Source organism: Elephantulus edwardii, unplaced genomic scaffold (assembly GCF_000299155.1).
Source record: "Elephantulus edwardii isolate Elephantulus edwardi_28Jun2011 unplaced genomic scaffold, EleEdw1.0 scaffold00048, whole genome shotgun sequence".
NCBI classification, from domain to species: Eukaryota; Metazoa; Chordata; class Mammalia; order Macroscelidea; family Macroscelididae; genus Elephantulus; species Elephantulus edwardii.
This window is the reverse complement of record NW_006399798.1, coordinates 70,043-90,933: the sequence shown is the minus strand read 5'-3', so window position 1 is coordinate 90,933 and position 20,891 is coordinate 70,043. Positions and strand designations below refer to the sequence as shown.

General features: G+C 55.0%; 2 protein-coding genes across 2 annotated transcripts; both read left to right on the top strand.

The window, feature by feature from the left end:
• Nucleotides 1-4,552: 4,552 nt before the first annotated feature.
• METRNL (meteorin, glial cell differentiation regulator-like) lies at nucleotides 4,553-20,219 on the top strand. The gene is made up of 4 exons (XM_006886116.1): nucleotides 4,553-4,713; nucleotides 9,402-9,787; nucleotides 18,060-18,119; nucleotides 19,900-20,219. Exons 1-4 carry the CDS (start codon nucleotides 4,553-4,555, stop codon nucleotides 20,217-20,219), a joined length of 927 nt encoding a protein of 308 aa, XP_006886178.1.
• Nucleotides 16,912-17,307, top strand: LOC102876837 (40S ribosomal protein S15a-like). The gene has a single exon (XM_006886115.1). The coding sequence runs from the start codon at nucleotides 16,915-16,917 to the stop codon at nucleotides 17,305-17,307; it is 393 nt and encodes a 130-aa protein (XP_006886177.1). The 5' UTR covers nucleotides 16,912-16,914.
• Nucleotides 20,220-20,891: the final 672 nt, after the last annotated feature.

The following is a 20,891-nucleotide window of genomic DNA, read 5'->3' as shown; positions in this document are numbered from 1 at the left end:
AGACTCACAGCCATGGAGGGGGAATTGTCAAGCAAGATCCACTGTTAAGGAAGGTGAACCCCAAGATAGGTGTGTCTACAGAGAACCAGCTCCTACAGAGCCTTCAAATACTCCAAGAATCATGAAATGATTGCCCTGGTACAGGGAACTGAGATGTTGTTGTTGTTGTTGTTGTTATGTGCCGTCGAGTCGCCTGCGACTCATAGCGACCCTATGTACAACAGCCCTAAATTCCGTTCTGTCCTGTGCCAATCACACTGTCTCTGACACTCCCATCCCAATTATCCCAGTCACTGAATCAATCCACCTCATAGAGGGCCTTCCTCTCCTGCGCCGTCCCTCCACCCTCCCAAGCATGATGTCCCTCTCCAAGGACCGGTCTCTCCTCACTACATGTCCAAAGTAAGTTAGACGGAGCCTCAGAATCCTTGCCTCCAAGGAGCCACCCGGTTTAACCCTCTCCAGGACAAATCTATTTGTTTTCCTAGCAGTCCACGGTATTCTCAGTACTCTTCAACCACAGATTGGGCTTCCATCCAGCAGACAGAAGCCCTCAAGCCCCCTTCACCTGCTCGCCAGGCAGGGGGGCACTGGCCAAGGGCTTGGAGAAAACAAAAGGACTGGAGATAGGATCACTGTAAAGCCTTACTCCAGGGACCAGCATGCGATTTCATTCCAGGGACCATGATAAGGTCCCATTCCCGGGACCAGCATGTAACATCACTCCAGGGACCAGCATGCAACCTCACTCTAGGGACCATGACAAGGCCTCATTCCAGGGACCAATAGGCAGGCTTACTCCAGGGAGCACACTAGGTTGGTCGCAGGTCCCGGTTGAGGACCGAGGTAGTGGCCACTCTGACTTAGTTTACCTTAGGGTTCCTGCCTCCGAGTGTGCTGCTAAGACCACCCAAGGTCTCCTCCACCTGTGCCCCTGCACCCTCAGAGCCTTGTCTTATCACAGGAACTTGCCTGGAGGGGTGTGGTCAGTGAGGATACCTGTGCTTGAGATGAACAGGGTGGGCTGAGGCTTAAGGCGCTCCAAGGTTCCCAGTGGTCTCCTGTGGATGCATACCACTGATCATGATGACCTCTATGGTCTCCTCTTACCCCCTGTGAATGGTGTCATGGAGACTGGGTGTGTGTACACCACCAAGCATCACACAGAGGGACATTGTGTGGCAAGTCAGCTCTGAGCCACCATGACTCACAGCTTCCAACCACCAGTGAGGCTGGACAAGGGACCTGCAGGCTTCTCTCAGCTGTTGTGCCTCAGCAGGGAGATCCAGGACTTTCTCTGCATGCACTCACAGGGTATGTAGCTGGGAAGTGGTGTCCATGGTCAGGTGCCTAAGGTTAGGCCTTCATGAGGTGTCAGAGAAAGAGGGGAGGACTCTCAAAAAGAAGGATTGACACAGTGACCAACAGTGGGTGTAAGCATGTAGGAGATGGTGAAGACAGGCAAGATAGAGAGCGAGGTTCAGGTCTGTCATTCATAGGGTGGCTACGAGTTGTAGTGGATTGATGCCACTCGATAAAAAGAATGACAACAGCAACAGGAAGAAAGGCTTGGCAATCTAACTCCAAATGAATGAAAACTCTCATTCCTCAACTCATTCACTGCTGTCCAGTCAGAACTAGCTTATGGCTGGCCCTCCAGTGGTATCTTGGGCAACTGACTCCTAGCTCATCCTCCAGTGGGTTTCTGAGGCTATAAATGGCATATGAGGAGACTGTCCATCTTTCTCCTGAGGAGCTGATGGTGGATTTGAACCCCACTGCCTTTGGCTTAGCAGCACATCTCAAGACTACACCCCCAGAGGGTCCACAAAGCCTCCTGTGATGCTCATGGGGAGGGGCAGTGCACTACTCCAATGGGCTCAGGACTGACAGCAGGGAAGGACAACTGTATTCAGGAAGTGGAGCTGTTGCAGATGACTCTGCAGCAGGAGGCCGGAGTTCATTCAGAGCTTGGGTGAGGACATGGTCCATGTCTCTGCCTTTGGTCCAGCTGCTACCAGTCTACAGGGCTAGTTTGGGTGACAAGGGCTCAGGAAGGCCCTCACCCATGGTGTGTAGTTCTTACCCTGGCTGATGGCTTTGAAGTTAAGGCCATGGCCACTGCTAGGGGCTAGCTAGGCTCATCTCACAGCTGTAGAGCCCCAAGGGATGTGCAGGCAGTCTCTAATCCTGAGGTGTAGTTCTGTGCAGACCATTTCTGTACCTGGTTCCTGTGACAAGAAGAGGCAGGAGACAGGGCTTTCCTCCCAAAGTGGTCTGTGTGGAGTAGAGACGGCCAGTCCAGGCCTTTAGCCTCTTGCTGATCTTGGGTCATGGGTGTAGGGCTCATGCTTATTCTGGGACAGGTCCCAGGCTGTTTGAGTTCCTCTAAGCAGGTGGCTGCTTTACGGTCTCCTCTTCTAATTCTTTGTCTCCTACTCCCAGCACTTGAGGCTTCACTCACCTGTCACTTTTCTTTTTCAGCTTTATTGTGATCATGGTAAACAATAGAAAAGAAAGGTTAGCTTTTTAACCAGTTTTGGTGGTTGTGTGGTTTTTGGGTTGGGTTTTTTTGTTTGTTTGTTTGGTTGGGTTTTTTTTTTCTGCATTTTAACTCATTTGTTTTTTGGGGTTTTTTTAAGCTTGTATCTTTCAGTGGCTGAATTACCACTGTTGGGACTATGTATTCCCATAGATTTTCATCCAAACAGCAGTTCAGAACCCTTTGAACAACCACTCCCATTTCCCCATCCCCTGGGAACCACCTTGTGCCTCTCTGCATTTGACCGTTCCAGAGGTTTCACCTAAGTGGGATCCCTGTATGTTCTTGTGTGACCGCAGTCATTTAGCTTTCATAGTTTCAAGATCATCAATGTGGCCACACTTGGCCAGGGCTTCACTGATACTGGAGGCTGAGTAACAAGTGGTCAGGAGAGACCACATTTGATTATCTGTCATCTTTTTCCACCTTTAGGTTTTTGAATAACGCTGCAGTGGACACCAGTGTCCAAATCTCCAGTCTGCTGGGTTTATGCCCACTCTTCTTTGGTCCCAGCCTTCCTGCCACCCCCACGCTCACACAACCCAGTCACAACCCAATTAGTGAGGCTCCAGCCCTGCGGCAGATGAAAGGGACACCTATGCAAATGAGGAAGTGCAGGAAGCCCTCCCCTGACAAGGGCACTTGAAATTCTTCCTGAAATGTGTCTTGGCTGGAGAAGACATGCTGAACCAAGCTCAAGTTTCTAACCATCTGAGGCCACCTGAACTTCCGGAGTCCGATGGGCGTCCTGAGTGCACAAAAAGTGGTAGGAGTTTCTGCCTCTGGCTGGTGGAACTCATCCACTTCTGGCCTCAGATGCCTAAGCCAACAGGACACCTTTCCTCATTTGGTGTCCTGGTCTGTGCTATCCCAGAAATGTGAGCCCCTGGGAGGCCCAGGCCTTTGGCCCATTCCTGCAAGGTGGCCCACTTGGGTGCCTAGTAGGTAGACAGTCTGAACTCAGCCTCCAGATGTACTGTTGCGTTCCCAGCCCAAGAACTTGTCTCTTTCCACTTACATTTGGCAATGCCCCATAACAGTTCTGGTGTCAGACCTGGGCGGGAAATGCTATTGATGTGCCTGGGTTGCTGCTCAGGTCTGCTGTGCACAGGGCGCGCCCACAGTCACCATGCCCCTGGGGGCACCGAGGAAGGCAACAGTGGAGCAGTGAGCCCATCAGACACCAGAGTGATGCCCCATCTTGGGCCGTGGGCTCAGCGCGCAGGGGTACTGCATCGCACAAGCCAGGCTTTCAGGCGAGCAGAGATGTCTGCCATCACCCACAGCCTTCCCACCGCCGGGGTGTGCGCCGTCCAGAAAGCACTGCGGCCTCTTAGGGTGTCCACGAATTCTGCGGAGGATTCTGAGCTTAGGACGCAACAAGAGACCAAGGACTGGCCAAGAGAGGTTTTAAGGCGGGTGGGGGGTGCGGGGACCCGCGGGTGAGGTCCTCAGGCCAGTCAGTACTCTGTGAGGGTCTCGGATTTTGGTCTGCCAATCGCAGAGCACAGGCCAGAAACGGGCCTGGACGTTGGCTTTTTGACTTTTGCTTTCTCGCCTGTGTGCATCCCCTTCCTATAACCAAAGCCCCACTCAACCGAAGTTCGACTCCTGGCCACCCATCCGCAGCGCTCCGCTCTCCAGAACCAGCAACGGATGGACCAGGGCCTGCTGGGCCTGCGTTCCGGCGCGCGGGGGCGGGTCCGGCCTGGAGGGGCGGGTCCCGGGGCGGGCCGGGGCTTGGAGGCGGGCAGGCGATCGGACTCCTCCCCCCAGCTGAACCGGGACGGTGATCGCGGACTCTCCAACTTGAGCGGCTCCGCTCTCCGCTCCTGTGGCTCCTGCGCCTCGGACTCCGGTGGGGATGGGCGGGCGGCCGTGGCGAGTGTGCGAAGGGCGCGCGACGTGACCCGGCCGGCACTCGCAAGCCACCCTGGCCGCACCGGGCTCAGGGTTTGCTTGGTGTGGTGCGTGTACCGAGCGGCTGGGCGGCGGAGCCCGAGCCGGAGCATGCGGGGCGCGGCGCGGACTGTCCGGGGGCTCGCAGACCAGCTGTGGCTGCGGCTCCCAGCCCCCGGCTGGGCCCTGCCGCCGCCGCTGCTGCTGTTGGCCGTGCTGCTGGGCAGCGTGGGCGCGCAGTACTCCAGCGACCTGTGCAGCTGGAAGGGGAGGTGAGTTCGCGCGCGCGACCCGGACTTCTGAAGGCCGGCGGTACCCAGCAGGCCGACCGTGTGTGGGGCGACCCAGCCAGCACTGGCGGGGGCTCGGCGGGAGGGGCGCTTCTCGGGCCCAGTACTGTCCCCACCCCGAGGCCCGGTTCTAGAACAAAAGAGCCCGCGGCGGCGGCCCAGTCCCCTGACCCGGAGGGCGCCGGAGGAGGCGCGCCAGCCGCACAGCCAGCGGGGTCTGACCCAGCGTGCGGCCCCGCCGCCCCCGCTCCCGGGCAGTCGGTCCCTCCGGGGATTCCGAGCGCCGTGGGCCGCCGACACGCGACCCCAGGCTGCTGGCGCAGCGAGGAAGGGCGGGGGTCGAGTCTCCTGCCCCTCCCGGCTCCTGCCCACCGCAGGGAGCCACGCGCCCCCGGGGCGCCAGGAGCCAGGTGGAGCCGGCGGTCTCGGGGGCCCGAATGGGAAAGGCGGGCGCGGGCGCGAGGGCGAGTGGCTCTGGGGAAGCTGAGCGGCCCCTCGCTGACCCCTGCGTTGTCCGCCACCCAGGCGGCACCTGTGAGCGGAGGCCGAGCGCGGGCCGGGCGGCCGAGACCCCAGCCTCACCGGCTGAAGGTCAGGCCGCCCTTGCCGGCCCGCGCGCTAGCTAGGCGACCCTTCCCCCACGGCCCTTGCAGTGGCGGCTGAGAACTTTCTCATAATTGAAGTGTGACACGCGGAGAGGGCCTGGAGTCTCCCGTGCGCGGGCGGGGCGCTTGCAGCTCGAGGCTGCTCAGCCGAGACGCTGCCGGCCGGGCTTGCTCGGTCCTTGGCTCTGTTCTGGCCAGAAGCCCACCGCTCGCGAAGCCAGTTTTGTTTCTCCGAGTAGACAAATCTGGAATTTGCTAAGTGTGCTGCCGACCCAGGGGTGAGGCGGGCGGTGTGCGTGGTTCTCGGGGCAGTCCCCGCCCTGGTCCCTGCGCCTTGGTTCTGAGGAGAAAGGTAGTTCCCAGCTGGCTGTGGACACCGCGGTGGGTGTGTGTCACAGCGTGAGTGAAGCCAGTTTTCCATCAGATCGGGTTCCGTCAACAGTGCCCGGCTAGGCGGGGCTCAGCGTCAGCAGACTGGTCACTGGCCACTCAAACACTCCACGCTCTCCAGAACCTTTGCAAGACCCTCCTTCCTGGTCTGCCTCCTGGACCAGGGGTTTGGGATTCTTGGGGTTAGGCTGAGGGGCCTTCCAGAGAGTTCTTTCCCCCTCTCCCTGTAGCAGAGAGGGCTGATTGTAGCTCATGAGGGAGGGCTGGCCTGGGGAATGCTGGCGCCAGCTGAGCTGGCCCTGAGCCTCTGAGGCTGACACACTCTTCTGAGGCTGCCCTGTCCCAGGAGTTGGTCGTTAAGCACCCAGCTCACAGCCTTGTGGGGAGGCAGACCTGGCCACAGGTGCCTTGCAGGTTACCGGAGCCCAGCCCCCCCTGCTGGCCTCCCCAGTTCTCAGGCCTTGTGCAAGGAAAGGCCCTCCTGCTTCCCAGGGCCCCTGAGGTGCCTATGAGTGAGGACTGGTGGGGTCCCAGTCCCACTTTGAGGGCTGGCTCTTCTTGAAGGCATTTGCAGTTTGAGGGTACCCTTGGCCTCATTTACACCTTTTCCACTCAGAGAAGTGGGGGTCACCTTCAAACTGTCCTCCTCATCGTTGCTAGCACCCTGACTGGACCCTTCATGGGCCCCAGTAGATCTTGGTGAGAGGTGGCTGTGAAGGCTCCCGGAGAAGACCAGGTTGCATTTCTGGGGTCAAAGCCTGTGACCTCAAGCCCCCATTTAATTTACCCTCAGTGTGTGGCACTGACACACTCACTGTTGGGCCCAGGGAGGGGGTGCTAACTGTAGCGCTGAGGCTTTTATGACTTTTTATGAGCTGTTCTGAAGGCGAGGGTGGAGCAGGCTCCGCACACAGGGTGGATCCCAGCCTGCTGGGAGGGAGCTGCTGTTCATGACACTGACCACTCACGGTGACAGATGTTGCCAAGCAATGGAGTGGGTGGGTCTCAGAGCGTCTCTGGTGCCCTGCATTAGTCAGTGGCCATAAAGATGGACCATGAACTTTTCACACTGTCAGCGGGCAGCTTGGTAAGTCTATTCATACCTGGGCCACTTCACCTGCAAGGTGTGGAAAGGTGAGCAACCCTAGTCAACTGCTCCACCACACCTTGATTCCGAGCCCTTCCCTGCTTGCGCTCTGAGACTTGGGCTGGAGTCAGGTGTGTGTGAGGTGGGTTCCCTCTGGCCACCACTGACCCCTCCAGAGACCCTTGTTTGCCCCACTGAGGCCTCATGCTGACTTAGACCATCGCCTCTTTTCCATCACAGTCCCCGTGTGTACCTACCTGGGCAATAACCATGGGTTATTTTTCTTGAAAAATACATTTCCTCAGTTGACTTCATCACAGATAAAGCTGTCTGTCAGTGCTCTCTGTGACAGCAGTGGCTTCACCTGCACCCTCTGTCCCCACCAAGCAGTGGCCATTTGCACAGTAAGTCCTGCTTCGGTGGCTCAGGTGTGCCTGGCTCTCCTGCATGCTTGTGGCAGTGGTGAAGCCACACCATGAGTGACATAAAGTATGTTTGGGGAATTTTCTCAGGTTGCTGTGGTACTTGGGCTGCTCCATGTTTTGATGAGAATCAGCACAGACATTGGACTGAGCCCCCCCTGAGGCCTTGAACAGCACGCTCCACCCTGTTCTTGGTGAGGATCCCTACGTGGGAGATGGGATTGCATTCTCGTTGACTGTTGTTTTAAGAAAATATGAGAGATGGGCCAACCCAGGCCCTGGGAATGGATGCAGACCCTCTTCTGTGGGTGTTGGAAAGCGCAGAGATCGTGAGGGTGTGCAAGCTGGGACAGGGCTTTGTGCGGTTGTACATAAGTCAATAGGAGTCACAGTCAACTCGATTGCAACAGTGGCATAGTGTGTTGTGTTGCCAACCAAAAGGTCAGTGGTTCCAAACTTGCAGCCTCTTCAGAGAAGATGAGTAATCTTCCATAAGGATGTACCACCAGGGAAACTGGATGGAGGGTCCCTGTGAGCTGTGATTGACTCAGTGACAGTGGGTTTGAGTTTGAGTGAGCTATAGAGTTAGGTAACTTATCTTCCTATCTACCTTCTATGTCCAGTCTTCTGTGTATCAAGTGATTTCTGATGAAATCCAGCCACATACAGGTGGCTGTGTGTGCTGGAACAGCAGCCCTGGACACAGGCTGCTGCAGGAGGTTGCGGAGAGGGAGAGGCCTGAGGCGTGTCTGGAGCCTTAAGTGTGAACTCACTCCCTCTGCTGTGGGACACCTGGTTTGTTTGGTATTGAAGTCAGGTGTCCAGATGCACCTTGCTGCTGGGCACAGAAGAGGAGGAACACTGTGGAAGCTTGTCGGGGCCACACTAGAGCCTGTTCTAGTTCTCTGTGGCAGCCATTCACTGTCTCGAGTCATTTTCCTTGCAGCACAGGTACTTTTCTCCGCCCCCGTACATGGGTCAGGTACACCTGTGTGTGTGCTGGACTGAACTGGACTACGTAGGCTAGCTGCACCTGTGCAGCCTCAGTGGCTGTCTGAGGTAACCCAGGATTGGGGGAGGTGCAAGGCCAGGTCACTGCCATCTGCCGTGTTTCTCAGGATGAGCATCTAGCCTGGCCTATGGCGTCCATAGTATGAAAAGTGAAGCTGGTGGGGCCAGAGCCCGACTCGTTCACCAGTAAATATGAACCATGTGTGTGCCTCTTGGCTTCTGATGACCCGCTCAGGCAGGGCCTCTCAATACGGCATTGTTTATCCCACCTAAAAATCCGGGGAATGCAGGAAAACCTGTCCCAGATCTGATCAGAACCCAGTTCGATGTAATGAAACCCTCAGTCACTGCTGATCACAGGTGACACTTACATCACTGCTCTGAGGAGAAACTTTGTCTTGAGAGTTTCTATTTCTTGAGAATGTGTTTCACCAGAGCACAGCACGCTTCGCTTTTTTTCCCTTTGGGTGTTTATTAGGGACACAGCCAGCTAGCTGCTTTAAAGCCCCCTCAGGAGGTCAGGGCGCCTGTTCCGTTCCCCGCTCTCATTTCTTTCACGCATTTGGGCAAGTGATTTGTGGTGGCATCTCCTGCCCTGGAAAGATGCCGTTGCTGCTGTATTGCATCTTACTTTGATGGGATTTGGGTTTGAAAATACTGTTGATGATGCAGGTTCTCAGGTTTAAGATGAGTAAAGTGATAAGTTGTAAGTAAGGTGATATCAGCCCCTTAGGGGCAACGTTTTGTGCAGACCAGTGAGTCCCACCCACCCCGCTGACCTTCCTGAGGATGTGGGCCTGGTCACTCGTGGCTTCTGCATGCTCAGGCCAACAGCCCAGGGTCTCCATGGTTCTCTTCATTTACTGTGCATCTGAAGGAATCTCTCCTTTGTTCTCACATTTGTATTCATCTACCCCATTCAGGAGAACGCAGGGCTCTGAGCTTTCAGGACAAAGGTGTCTGGACGCCTGAGGGTCTAGCCACTCTCACATCTGTGGGTGTACCTTCAGAAGTGACTCTGTGGGTATCCCCCATGAGGGCTCTGAACTGTAGGTGCGGGCTGGCTCTGTCCTGTGCCTGGTGAGGAGGAGGGTCCTGCTGGGGCAGGGAGTCTGGAGGTTAGAGTCTAACTGACCTCTGCTGGCCTCTTCACAGTGGGCTGACACATGAGGCACACAGGAAGGAGGTGGAGCAAGTGTACCTGCGCTGCTCTGAGGGCACTGTGGAGTGGATGTACCCAACTGGAGCTCTCATCGTCAACTTCCGGCCGAACACCTTTGTCCCCACCAAGCACCTGACTGTGTGCATCAAGCCGACCTCAGGATCCTCAGGGGCCAGCCTCTACCTGGAGAAGACTGGTGCACTCCGGCTGCTAGTACAGGATGGGGCGCACAGCACCCGCCAGGTGCGCTGCTTTGGGCTGGATCAGGGTGGCCTCTTTGTGGAAGCCTCGCCCCAGCAGGACATCAGCCGGAGGACCACTGGTTTCCAGTATGAGCTTTTGCGTCGGCGCTCTGGCTCGGACCTCCTGGCCCTCTCTGGTAAGTGGAGGTGAAGTGTGTTTGGGGTGTGCACACCTTGAGTGGGAGATATCCTGAGATGTGGGGAGTATGACAGAGCATTGGGGATGAGCTGGGATATGAGATTGCATGCTAGAACATTGGAAGTGTGCTTGGATGTGGGAGGGTGTCGGAGTGTTGGGGCCATGCTGGGACATCAGGGGGACATACTGAGATGAAGCCTGGGGGTGTGCCTGGACATGCACAAGAGGCAATGTACTGGAACATGGGCTCATGCTGGGGCATTGAGGACATGCCGAGGATCCTGGAGGATGGATGGTCATGGAAGGCATTCTGGCATGTAGAGGACACAGGTGTTGTACCTGGCCTCCTGGTGGTTTGTTGTCAATTCTCACGGTGGAACACATGCCTCTTTCCATACCAGCACGGCCTACAAAGTGTTCGCTTTGCTGAACATGGACATGGTGGGTTTGTCCCTGGTGGAAGGCAGCTGAGCCCTGGTGAGCCTGGCCACCTGGCTGGGAATGGATGCTGCTGCCTTTCAGAGCCTAAATACTCAGAGTTAGTCAGAGGCTTTGGTCTAAGCAGGCAGCAAGCCAGCAGGAGCATCCACTGACCAGATAGTCTCAGACCTGCCTGATGTGGGATCTGCTGACCTGTCCCTCTGTGAAGGAAGAGTCCTACAAGGTGGCCGCACGATGCCACTGTACCCTGGCTGCATTAGGGGCCTGTCCCTTGCCTTGTCCTCTTCAAACTACAGCAGAGTGTATAGGACCCATACCCAGTCGTCCAGCTTAGCCCCTGCCAAGTCAGGGCTCTGAAGGGGAATGTCACTGAGGCTGGGGTGTGGATATGTGGGTGAGTTGTGCCTGGGTATCCTTGGGTACCTGTCTGTATGTCTTGCTTTCTGCTGGAGGCAGCTCTGTCCTTTCCCTTAAAGGCACTCAGCCCACCAGAGGTGCTGAATATGGAGGTCCAAGCTGTACCCTACCCTTGTCCATTGCTGTCACCGTGAGGCCCATCTGAAAATGGGACTCTAGATGGAGTGATGACTGGGCACCTTCACCTCTGATTCCTCTTGAGTCTGTGACTTTGAGTCTCATCTCTCTTTGGCCATCCTACTTGCCAGTTCTTTTCTGTACTTGGTCCAGCGGGTCTGGGCACACCTGGCCTGTCTTTCAACTGTGATCTTGCTGACTTCCTGGACCACTTTCCAGTCCTCCCTGATGTACCCTCAGAGGCCTCATTGCTAGTGTCCTCAGTGGCCCAGGGGTCAGGACCTGGAGACACCCTTGGTTATCTGGACTCTGAGGAATGGTACCCCTGGCATTTGGTGGCTGAAGGCTGGAAGGGTACTGGACACCCACAGCAGCATGAAACCCCAACGAAGAGTAAGCCATCCATCCTGTCTAGTGTGCAGAAGGGAGAGGCCTGCAGGGCTGGATTCTCCACACTTGAGTCTAGGAGAGTTGAGAGGGGCACGCAATCCCCCTCCCCTGAGTCAGTTAGGATTACACTGTGGTCACTGGCTCAGGTCGATACTGGATTCTCAGTGGTGAGCCTGCTCTGGCTCCCGCTGGAAGCTGCCAAGTGAAATTACTGGTTCTTGAGCTGCAGCGTTGAGAGCTGTTACACTCAGCGCGTGCGGTTGGGTGGATGCTAAATAAAACTTTAACAAGGCAGAGCTACCCTCTCTTGGCCAGCAGCCTTGACGAGGAAGAACAAGGAGGGGAGAGGCAGGCCCTGGGGCAGGAAGGGGGGTCAGGGTGGCTCTGTGGAAAGTGGAAGCCCTAGAAGAGAGGACGGGTGGAATTGGCGCTGGGGGTGGCCAGGAGACAGAACTTGGTGTCAAAAGACCATAGCTCTGTAAAGCCTTGAAAACCCAGGCCCCAGATAACACCTGCTGCATGGAGTCCGTTCTGAATCAGGTCCTGCAGGACCAGCAGAATCCTAACTGAGGATCCCTGGTGGTGTGTTGGCCTCGGAACCAGAAAGTTGGTGATGGGAGCAAGATTTTGTTGTTTTTGTTGTTGTTAATGTGCCTTCAAGTTGCCTGTAATTCATAGCATACAGCAGCTCTGAAGCCTGTCCTGTGCTAACCCCGCCTCACTGACTCCAACATGTGTGCGCCCATTGCCCTAGTTACTGTCAATCCATCTCATCTGGGATCTCCCTCTCCTGTGCTGTCCCTCCACCCTTCCGAGAATGATGTCCTTCTCTAAGGATCGGTCCCTCTTGGCCACGTGCCCTAAATATGTGAGATGGAGCTTCCAAATCCTAGCCTCCAAGGAGAAACTTGGTTTCACCCTCTCCTAGACAGACCTATTTGTTTTCTTGCCAGTCCATGGTATGTTCCAGACTCTTCTCTAGCACCACAACTCAAAGGCATCAAATCTTTTTTTCTGTCATCCTTAGTCATTGTCCTGCTCTCTGGTGTATAGCAAGTAATTTTGAAGACCATGACCTGGATCAGATGCATCTTAATCTCTAGACTGACCTTGTTGCTTCTCAGTACTTCAAAAAGTCCCTGACAACAGATTTACCTAATGCATTTTGTCTTTTGATTTCCTGGCTGCTGGTACCAAGGGTGTTGACTGTGGGGCGGACTAAACTGTAATTGTTAACAACCTCAATCTCTTCTCCATCCATCATGGTGCTACTTACTAAGTTGGCCCAGTGGTGAGAATCTTTGTCTTCTTGATGTTGAGCTTCAGTCAACATTGAAGTCATATTGAAGACTACAGTCCTTGACCTTCTGTAGCAAGGGCTTCAGGTCCTCCTCAGTTTCAGCAAGCAAGGTTGTGTTTTCTGTATAATGTAGGTTGTTGTTGAGTCTTCCTCCAATCCTGATGCCACATTTCTCCTTATTACGCCCAGCCTCGGAATGATCTGTTCTGCATATAGATTGAAAAGGTATGGAGATAGACACATCGTTGACATACTCCCTTCCTGATTTTGAACCATTCAATGTTTCCCTACTCTGCTTTGAGGACTGCTTCCTGGTCCAACTATAGGTTTCACATAAACACAATCAAGTATTCTGGAATTCTCATTCTTCTCAAGGTTAACCACAATTTGTTGTGATTCACACAGTCTAATGCCTTTGCAAATAGTCAATGAAGTACAGATAGATATACCTCTAGTTCTCTGCTTTCTATCAAGATCCATCTGACATTCACAATAATGTCTAGTCCTTCGTAAAGGTTACAGCTTCCTGAGAGGTGTAGCGATGGCACAGAAGTGGTTTGAGTTTGGAGTTAAATCTTGACTGGAGTGGACTTTGCAGTAGTCCACTTCACAGTCTGGATAAGCAGTAGTCCACTTCACAGTCTGGATAAGCCACCAGGACCGGACCTCTTTGCACAAATACAACCTTCTGGAATCTGGTCTGAGTTGCTGGCCAGCCACTGAAAACATCAGCATTCCGTCAGCCTAGAGGACATTCTTGCTGGCCACCGGTGCCCTGTGACTTGAGTGCAGGATTTTGATGACATTCCGGATTTTAGCATCATGCTGTGCTCACTTGATAGGCATTTGCATGTACAAAGACTAAGATCCTGGAGCCACTGCCTCTTAGGTGTCTAACAAGAACCTTAACCTTAACCCTAAGACCTGGGTGACTGGAACCCAGGAGAGATCCCTGTGCGCTTGGTGTCCAACTTTTAGGCTGATCAGGTACAGGTCCACCACAGGCACAGGATTGGCCGCTGGTTCCCCACAGCCTGCTTCTTGGCTCTCTAGTGACCTTTGCTGCCCAGCAACTACAGTCTGGCCTGACTGTCAGGACTGTCTAGGCTCTGCAGGTGGCCCAGGCTCTACACTACTAGCCTTCAGGAGTTGGGTTGAGTGAGGTTCTCTGATCCTGTGTCCTTCTCAGACATTTGCTTTTAAACAAAGGTGGAACCCTAAGCCCTTAATACTGAAGGAATTGTGGAATATTGGCTGGGCTGGTCATCTGGCAGCCAACATGGTGGCCTATGCTGCACAGGCCTGGGGTCTGCATACTACCAGCCAGTCCACTGCTGCATGAGAACTGGCCCCCTCGCTGCGAGGGCCTCTCATTTCCAGACTTGGCCTTCACCCAGAGAGAGGTTTGGGGGGGGCTGTTGAGCTGGGCTACTCCCCTGGGGAACCAGAGGCTTCAGTGGCAAGTGATTGCAGTGTGGTACTGATGGGCCCCATGATTGGCATCCCTACGTAGGTAGAAAGACAGGTGAACAGAACTCCTTCATCTCAGTCCTGGTGGCCTTGAGAACACAGGCTACACACTCAAATTACACGTTAAACCTGGCTGGACCTCAGTGGACAATTAAAGAAGTATCCAGGAGTTGTGTTAGGATATAGAGGTCTGTGTGGAGGCTGGGGTATGGTAGGACATGGGGAAAGTCAGGTTGCTCTGTCCACTACCCTCTTCTGGCCTCCTTCTGATTAAAATGTGGTGACTGCCCTCACCATCCACATCTGAGCCCCACCACCTTCATTTTGGAGTCTGTGGCCTCCTTGTGCGGCTACTGCTGCTGCCTCCGATCATCTGCAGGCCTCTCAACCACAGCACATTGCCTCCTGAGGCAACGTGAATCCAAGGACAGATTGACATCCTGTTCCTCTGCACTCCATGGCCACTTCAGAAGCTCCTTCTCTGCTTTCTCTGCTCACTTCATTTCACACACATTCCATTTCATGCCCATTCCAGACACATCCATCCCTCCTTCCCAGGACCATCCCTGCTTCCTGTCCCTATACCCCTCCCCATGATTAACAAGACCTGCCACCTCACTGCCCATCACACTTCACCTGGCAATTCTTTCCTAATGATCCCTCGAGCCCAGACTGTGTCTTGGCCAAGATCCTCCTGTGTTCACAGTGACACTGGTTTCATGGGAGTGAGTGGTGGCCCCTCACCCACGCTGGCAGGTGGGCTGATGGCAAGGCAGGGACTAGAGTGGGCACCTTGCCTGTGTGTCCCCAAGGTCCACAGGTAAGACATGGACTGTCTGAGCGGTGCTTGGGACAGTGGCTATGTAGCTGTGTCACCTTTGGGAGCCACCAGCTTGACCCACCTCAGGGTGTAACTCTGGCACGCATCCTCTGAGTGGTCCAGGACATTGGTGTCCAGAATTGAGCTGGACTATGTGTACCATGGTCCTAGATGTCCAGCCTCTTGAGAGCAGAGTTGACCACTGGGGAGTGTGAACTTGGCAGCTGAGTGCCCTGGGCTGCCCAGGTGAGGACCTGGATTAGCCTCATTGGCCACTCTTTGAGGTCATCATTTGGGAAGAAAGGACAGCAAGTGAGTGGGTTAGCTGCTATCCCCAGACGTGAGGGACCAAGAGCCCTCTTTCAGCTGGGTCACCAGTGGCCAGAGACCTGCTGAAGTGTATGAGTTCGAGAGTGATGTTCCCACGTCTGTTCCCCCAAGGCAAGGGCTTTGGGGGGGGGGGAGGGGCTCTGCTTCAGTTTGTTGAACGGCTTCCTGGGTTCTGGCTGTAGTGAAAGGGGAGGGTTCCTGGGTTTAGGGCCTGGGGTGCCAGAGGCACCCAACCTCACCCTACAGACTGGCTTGGGTTTGAGAGGAGTCAAACAGGTTGTTCTTGTTCTGCGGCTTTTCCCATTGGTGATAACCTGATAGGTGAGGTGCCCCCTGGGGCAGGTGAGTCAGCAGCCTGGGCGAGGTGCAGGTGTGCGTTGGCTGTCTCTCCACCCTGCTCACCTCTCCCCCCGCATGGGCATCCCTGGTCTTTCCATTGAGTACCTGCTGGCAGTGGTATCATGATGAGACTTGGCGCCTAGTCCAGTCTCTGCCTGGGGAGATGTCCCCCATCTCTGGCCTTGGCCCAGCACTGCTCAGCCAATACCTCGAGCTTTCTCTGAGCTTCTGTTCATCCAAAAAGGCTCAGCCCTGTGGTGACCTGCCTACTTGTCCCTGGAGCCCAGCAGAGGGTAGGGGTGACTCCTTGAGGAGGACACAGTGGCTGGCAAGTGTGTGACCAGGATCGTGCTGCCTGAGGTCTCGGTACCTGCAGGCACGGCAGCTCTGGGGACTTCACTGTGAAAGGGCAGAAGAGCCTGTCTCCACCAGCTTCCTTACAACAAAGTCTGTCAGGGTAGCAGCTTCCCACCTTCTCCCCACCCCAATCCAGAGATAAGAACTGAGAGTCTGTTGAGAAGGTCAAGGGAGGGCAAATGGAGGAACCTCAGGTGGGGGGAGGGCAGAGAGTGGAAACTCAGGCAGGGGAGGGGAGGGGTGGGGAAGGAACCTCAGGGGGTAGATGGGGAAACCAAAACTGGGGAGGGGGGAGGGAACCTCTGGTGGGAGGAAGACAGATGGGGGAACCTCAGATGGGGGAGGGCAGGTGGGAGACCCTTGGGTCTGGAGAGGGCAGGTGGGAAGCCTCAGGTTGGGGGAGAAGAGGTGAGGAATCTTGGGACGAAGTCTTGTGCAAGGCCTGGCTCTATCCCAGGGGTAAGTCCAGTAAGCCTGAGAGGATATGATTTCTAGGTTCTCCTAGTTCTAGGGGATCACACAGATGGTTCTGTGAAGAAGTTCAGGTGGGAGTGGGATCTCATTTGAGTGCCCTGAGCAGCGTCCAATGGGGGACATCCAACTATCCATGAGTGAGAGGTGGCCATTTCTCAGTGGGAGAGCATGGTCCACACTGTCCGTGAGTGAGGGGCACCCTCCTGTCCAAGAGTAGGGGATACCCAACTGTCTATGAGTGGGGTTACCTGTCTGTGAGAGGGGACACTGGCCTGTCTGCGAGTGGAGGACACCTGACTGTCCATGAGTGGGGGATACTCTACTGTCCATGAGTTGAGACATAGAACTGTGAGTGGGGCACCCGACTGTCAAGGGACACCTGACTCACTGTGGATGGGAGATGGTCAGCTGTGAGTGGGGGATGAGTGACTGTGTGTGGAGGACATTCGACTGTCTGTGAGTGGGGGATGAGTGACTGTTCATGAGTGGAGTCATATAACTGTGAGTGGGACACCTGACTGTCCACTAGTGGGGGTCAAATGACTGAGCGGGGCACCTGACTGTCTATGAGTGGGGACTCTTGACTGTGGGTGGGGGATGAGTGACTGTCCATCAGTGGGGACATAAGACTGAGAGTGGGCTCTTTCCGCCCTCTTTCCGTGCCGCCACGATGGTGCGCGTGAACGTCCTGGCCAACGCTCTCAAGAGCATCAGCAATGCCGAGGAGAGAGGCGAGCGCCAGGCTCTCGTCAGGCCGTGCTCCAGAGTCATCGTGCGGTTCCTGACCGTGATGAGGAAGCGTGGCTACGTTGGCGAATTTGAGATCATTGATGATCACAGAGCGGGGAAAATTGTTGTCAGCCTCACAGGCCGGTTAAACAAGTGTGGTGTTATCAGCCCCAGATTTGATGTGCAGCTCAGAGATCTAGAAAAGTGGCAGAATAATCTGCTCCCGTCCCGTCAGTTTGGTTTCATTGTATTGACAACCTCAGCTGGCATCATGGACCACGAGGAAGCAAGACGAAAACACACAGGAGGAAAAATCCTGGGATTCTTTTTCTAGAGATGTAATAAACAGTGCAAATAAAATGCCTCAATGGAAAAAAAAAAAGACTGAGAGTGGGGTACCTGACTATCTGTGAGAGGAGACAGCTGGTTGTCAGTGAGTAGAGGGGTGGCTATCTGCAGGTGGGCTGGGAGATCTACCAATGGGGCCAGGGTCATGAGTGGGATAGTTAGACATTCTGTGGGGAGACCTCATTCCTCTTGGAAGAGCAGCGTGAAGGGATAAAGTTGGAGAAGTAGCTCAATGGTGGCCGTTTGTGGACTGGTGGGTCAGCCATGGCTGGGACCTGAGGGTGGGTTTAGTCAGTGTTGATGGTGCTCACGGCGGCAGCACCAGGGGCACACATCTAGTGATCTTCACCTGTGGACCCTGGCACCTGCTGGTAATCCAGGTCTGCCCTGGGTCCTCATAAGTGGAGCCATGCCTGCTGTTGCTCCTACTTGACACCTCGGCTCTCTCAACTTCCTTCTGTAGTATCATTGGAGATGCAAACAGAGAGGCTCAGCACCCTCCTGCCAGCCCCTGCTGCTCTGCTGGGCTCACATTTGCACACTGTATTTTACCATAAGCCTGTGTTGTAAAGCAGCTGGCAGATCATTGAGGACAGCATCTCTGATGGGCCAAGATGGGCTGCTGACTCGTAGTCTCTATCAGCAGGTCACGCTGGACCTGGAGGCGCCCTGCTGTTCTACCTTTTGCTTTTTATGAGGCTGCCTACTGATGCTGTGTCTCTCTCTCCTCTCCTTTAGCCCCGTGCCGCCCCTGCAGCGACATTGAGGTCCTCCTAGCCGTCTGCACCAGTGACTTTGGTAAGCGTTGTTACCCTCTCTGAGCCCACGCCTCTGGCTCAGGGCCCCGTCCTCAGGCCAGTGCTCTGCGGGAACGGGATGGTTTGCTGAGGATCTGGACTTGCATGCCCCCCACCCACGACCCACTGAACACATGAGAGGAGCTTTTCTTTCTGTGGAGTGGATTGCCCCCCCTCAGGAGAAAAGAGCCTGTCCGTACACATGCATGCATGCACACAGATAATGCGCATATGTACACATATGTCAACACAAATGTGCATCGTGTACATATACACACAAGCAGTACACATGCACACACATGTATAGTGCACACGTGCAGTTACAGACACACCTGTGTACAGGCAGTGCACATCTACAACACACACATGTGCAAACACAGGCACATGTGTGCACATGCTCGCTCACCCATACGCAGTGTACACTACAGGCATGTATACACATTCACATGTATACACACGTGTACAATGCACTCCTATAATGCACATGTGTAGACGTGTGGGTATACACTCAAGTGTACACACACTTAGCCTGCACACCTGCCATGTACAAATGTATCTATGTGCAGAAACACAGGTACTTAGGTACACATGAACACACACACTCACATACATACATACATGCTCACATGCACACACATGCCAGAAAGGATGCTGAGAGTTGAATATTTAAAGTGATGATCCAAGACAGTCCGTTCTGTAAATGGTGTCACCCTCAAGAGACCCTTCCTTGGGGGGAAGTGCTCTGTAAACATCCTGTCAGTGGCCTGGTGTTACTGACAAGCTGTGCTGGGCTCTGCTCCTCCTCTGGGCTTCTGCTGGTGAGATGGCCACTGTCCCTCGTGAGGCTGGGGACCAAGGTCAGAGGCGCTTAGTTGTTTGCCCTCCTGTATGATGCTTGCGTGAAGCCCCTAGGTCCCGTCCCAGAGCCCCCTGTACTCAGTCCACGTGGGCTCCAGCAGCTGGCCAGAGCAACCACGTGCCCCACCTCCTCTGCCATTGAGTTACCTCTGGGACCTTTCCCCCCACCCCCCCCAGCTCCAAGAATAGAAGCCGCACTGGGTCTGCGATGCATCACAGCTCTCTGGGGGCCCAGGTTGGTGAGGGGCACAAACTCAGCCCAACCCCTCTCAAGTGACCCTCTCTTGCCTGGCGCTCAGGAGGTGCTTCTTGCAAGGCACACCACACCCCATGCTACCTGCCTTCTCTACCCTCCCCCAGCACAGCCAGCTCCTGTACAGTTGATCCCTAGGTGCCACTCCCACAGCAGATCCCACCCCTCCCTCATGCCTGTGCCTTCCCCCCAAACACTTAACTCCTCCCCCACCTGTGTGACCTCCCCCCCACCTCTCCCCTCCCATCTCTCCCATGTCTGTGCTCCTCCCCCAGCACAGCCAGTCCCGCCCACAAGACTATGCCCCTCCCCCAACACGTCCCACCTCTCCATCATGCTTGTTCACCCTCCCCCTCCGCACAACATGCACCATCCCTTCCCCTTCCCTCTCTGCTCACAAGATCTCTTAGGTCAGAGTGGGCTGCAGATACGTGCTCACCTTTCTGGCCCTCTCCACCTTTAAAGGCAAATGCACATTTTGACTTAGGTGCTGCCTCTTGGAGGTGCCAGTGGCTCGGTGGTCTCAGGCTCTGTGTTATGGACTAAGTAGTCTCACGTGGTGCTAGTGGCACTTCTGAGCACAGAGCTTGGGCTTAGGACGGCAGGTGTGTGTGCCAGTATTTGTGCTGTGGCCAGGACCCGGCTGACCAGCCCTGGATCTCCCCTACAGTGGTCCGCGGCTCCATCCAGAATGTGACTCATGAACCAGAGCAGCAGGAATCGGCCATCTACCTGCAGGTCAGCCGGCTCTACCGACAGAAGAGCAGGGTCTTCCAGCCAGACCCTGAGGGTGGTGGCCACTGGCGCGGCCACATTAAGACTCTGCTTGAATGTGGTGTGCGGCCTGGACACGGGGACTTCCTTTTCACTGGCCAGATGCACTTTGGTGAGGCCCGGCTAGGCTGCGCTCCAAGATTCTTAGATTTCCAGAGGATGTACCGGGATGCCCAGGAGAAGGGGCTGAACCCATGTGAGATTAGCACAGAGTGACTGCTGCTTGCTGCCTGGCTTGATGATGCAACTCTGCTGGCCTCAGAGGACACAGAAGTCCCAGGACGGCTGCCCACTGGGAATGCCTAGCCAGGATACATGTCATGGATGCCCAGTGGGGATGCCAAGAGACACAGGCTGGCCCTGGTACCTGCTCTGTGGAGGGACTCGCTGTGTCGGACCTCAGGATGTCCAGCTGAGGACTTCTTGACAGACTGAAAGTGCTGTAAATGCCAACTAAGTTATTCTGACTTTTAGGAACATGCACATAGGAAATGCTGCACCGTTGCAGACTGTACTCTGAGCCATGGTGCAGGCCTGACACGGGCTGGAGCGTGCCCAGAGGCCGGCCGCAGAAGGTCACCACACAGTCCTGGGAGAAGCCCAGGCTTCCATTCAAGGTTGTTTCTGTGACAGAAACGTGCAGAGCCAAATATACTGTTATTATTGTGCCTGGGTTTTCATTTTAAGGAATGTTTGTTCCTGGCTATTGCCATTCATCTGGCACTCATGTCCACTCGAGAGAAATAAAAACCCACTCAATTTGGCTACATGTAGTACCTCCTCCCTGTCAGTGCTATGGGTTTCTGAGGTTCTCGTGGGATCATCTGTGGAATCCATACCCTTGTTCTGGCCCTTGGGTGTTCCCTAGGCCCTGGTGCAGGTGTACTG

What these genes read in the sequence shown, in the direction of transcription:
- METRNL (XM_006886116.1), top strand. Translation starts at nt 4,553, where the DNA reads ATGCGGGGCGCGGCGCGGACTGTCCGGGGGCTCGCAGACCAGCTGTGG. An exon ending in CTGTGCAGCTGGAAGGGGAG is followed by an intron (nt 4,714 to 9,401) that starts GTGAGTTCGCGC and finishes GCCTCTTCACAG; the next exon opens with TGGGCTGACACATGAGGCAC. An exon ending in CGTCTGCACCAGTGACTTTG is followed by an intron (nt 18,120 to 19,899) that starts GTAAGCGTTGTT and finishes TCTCCCCTACAG; the next exon opens with TGGTCCGCGGCTCCATCCAG.
- LOC102876837 (XM_006886115.1), top strand. Translation starts at nt 16,915, where the DNA reads ATGGTGCGCGTGAACGTCCTGGCCAACGCTCTCAAGAGCATCAGCAAT.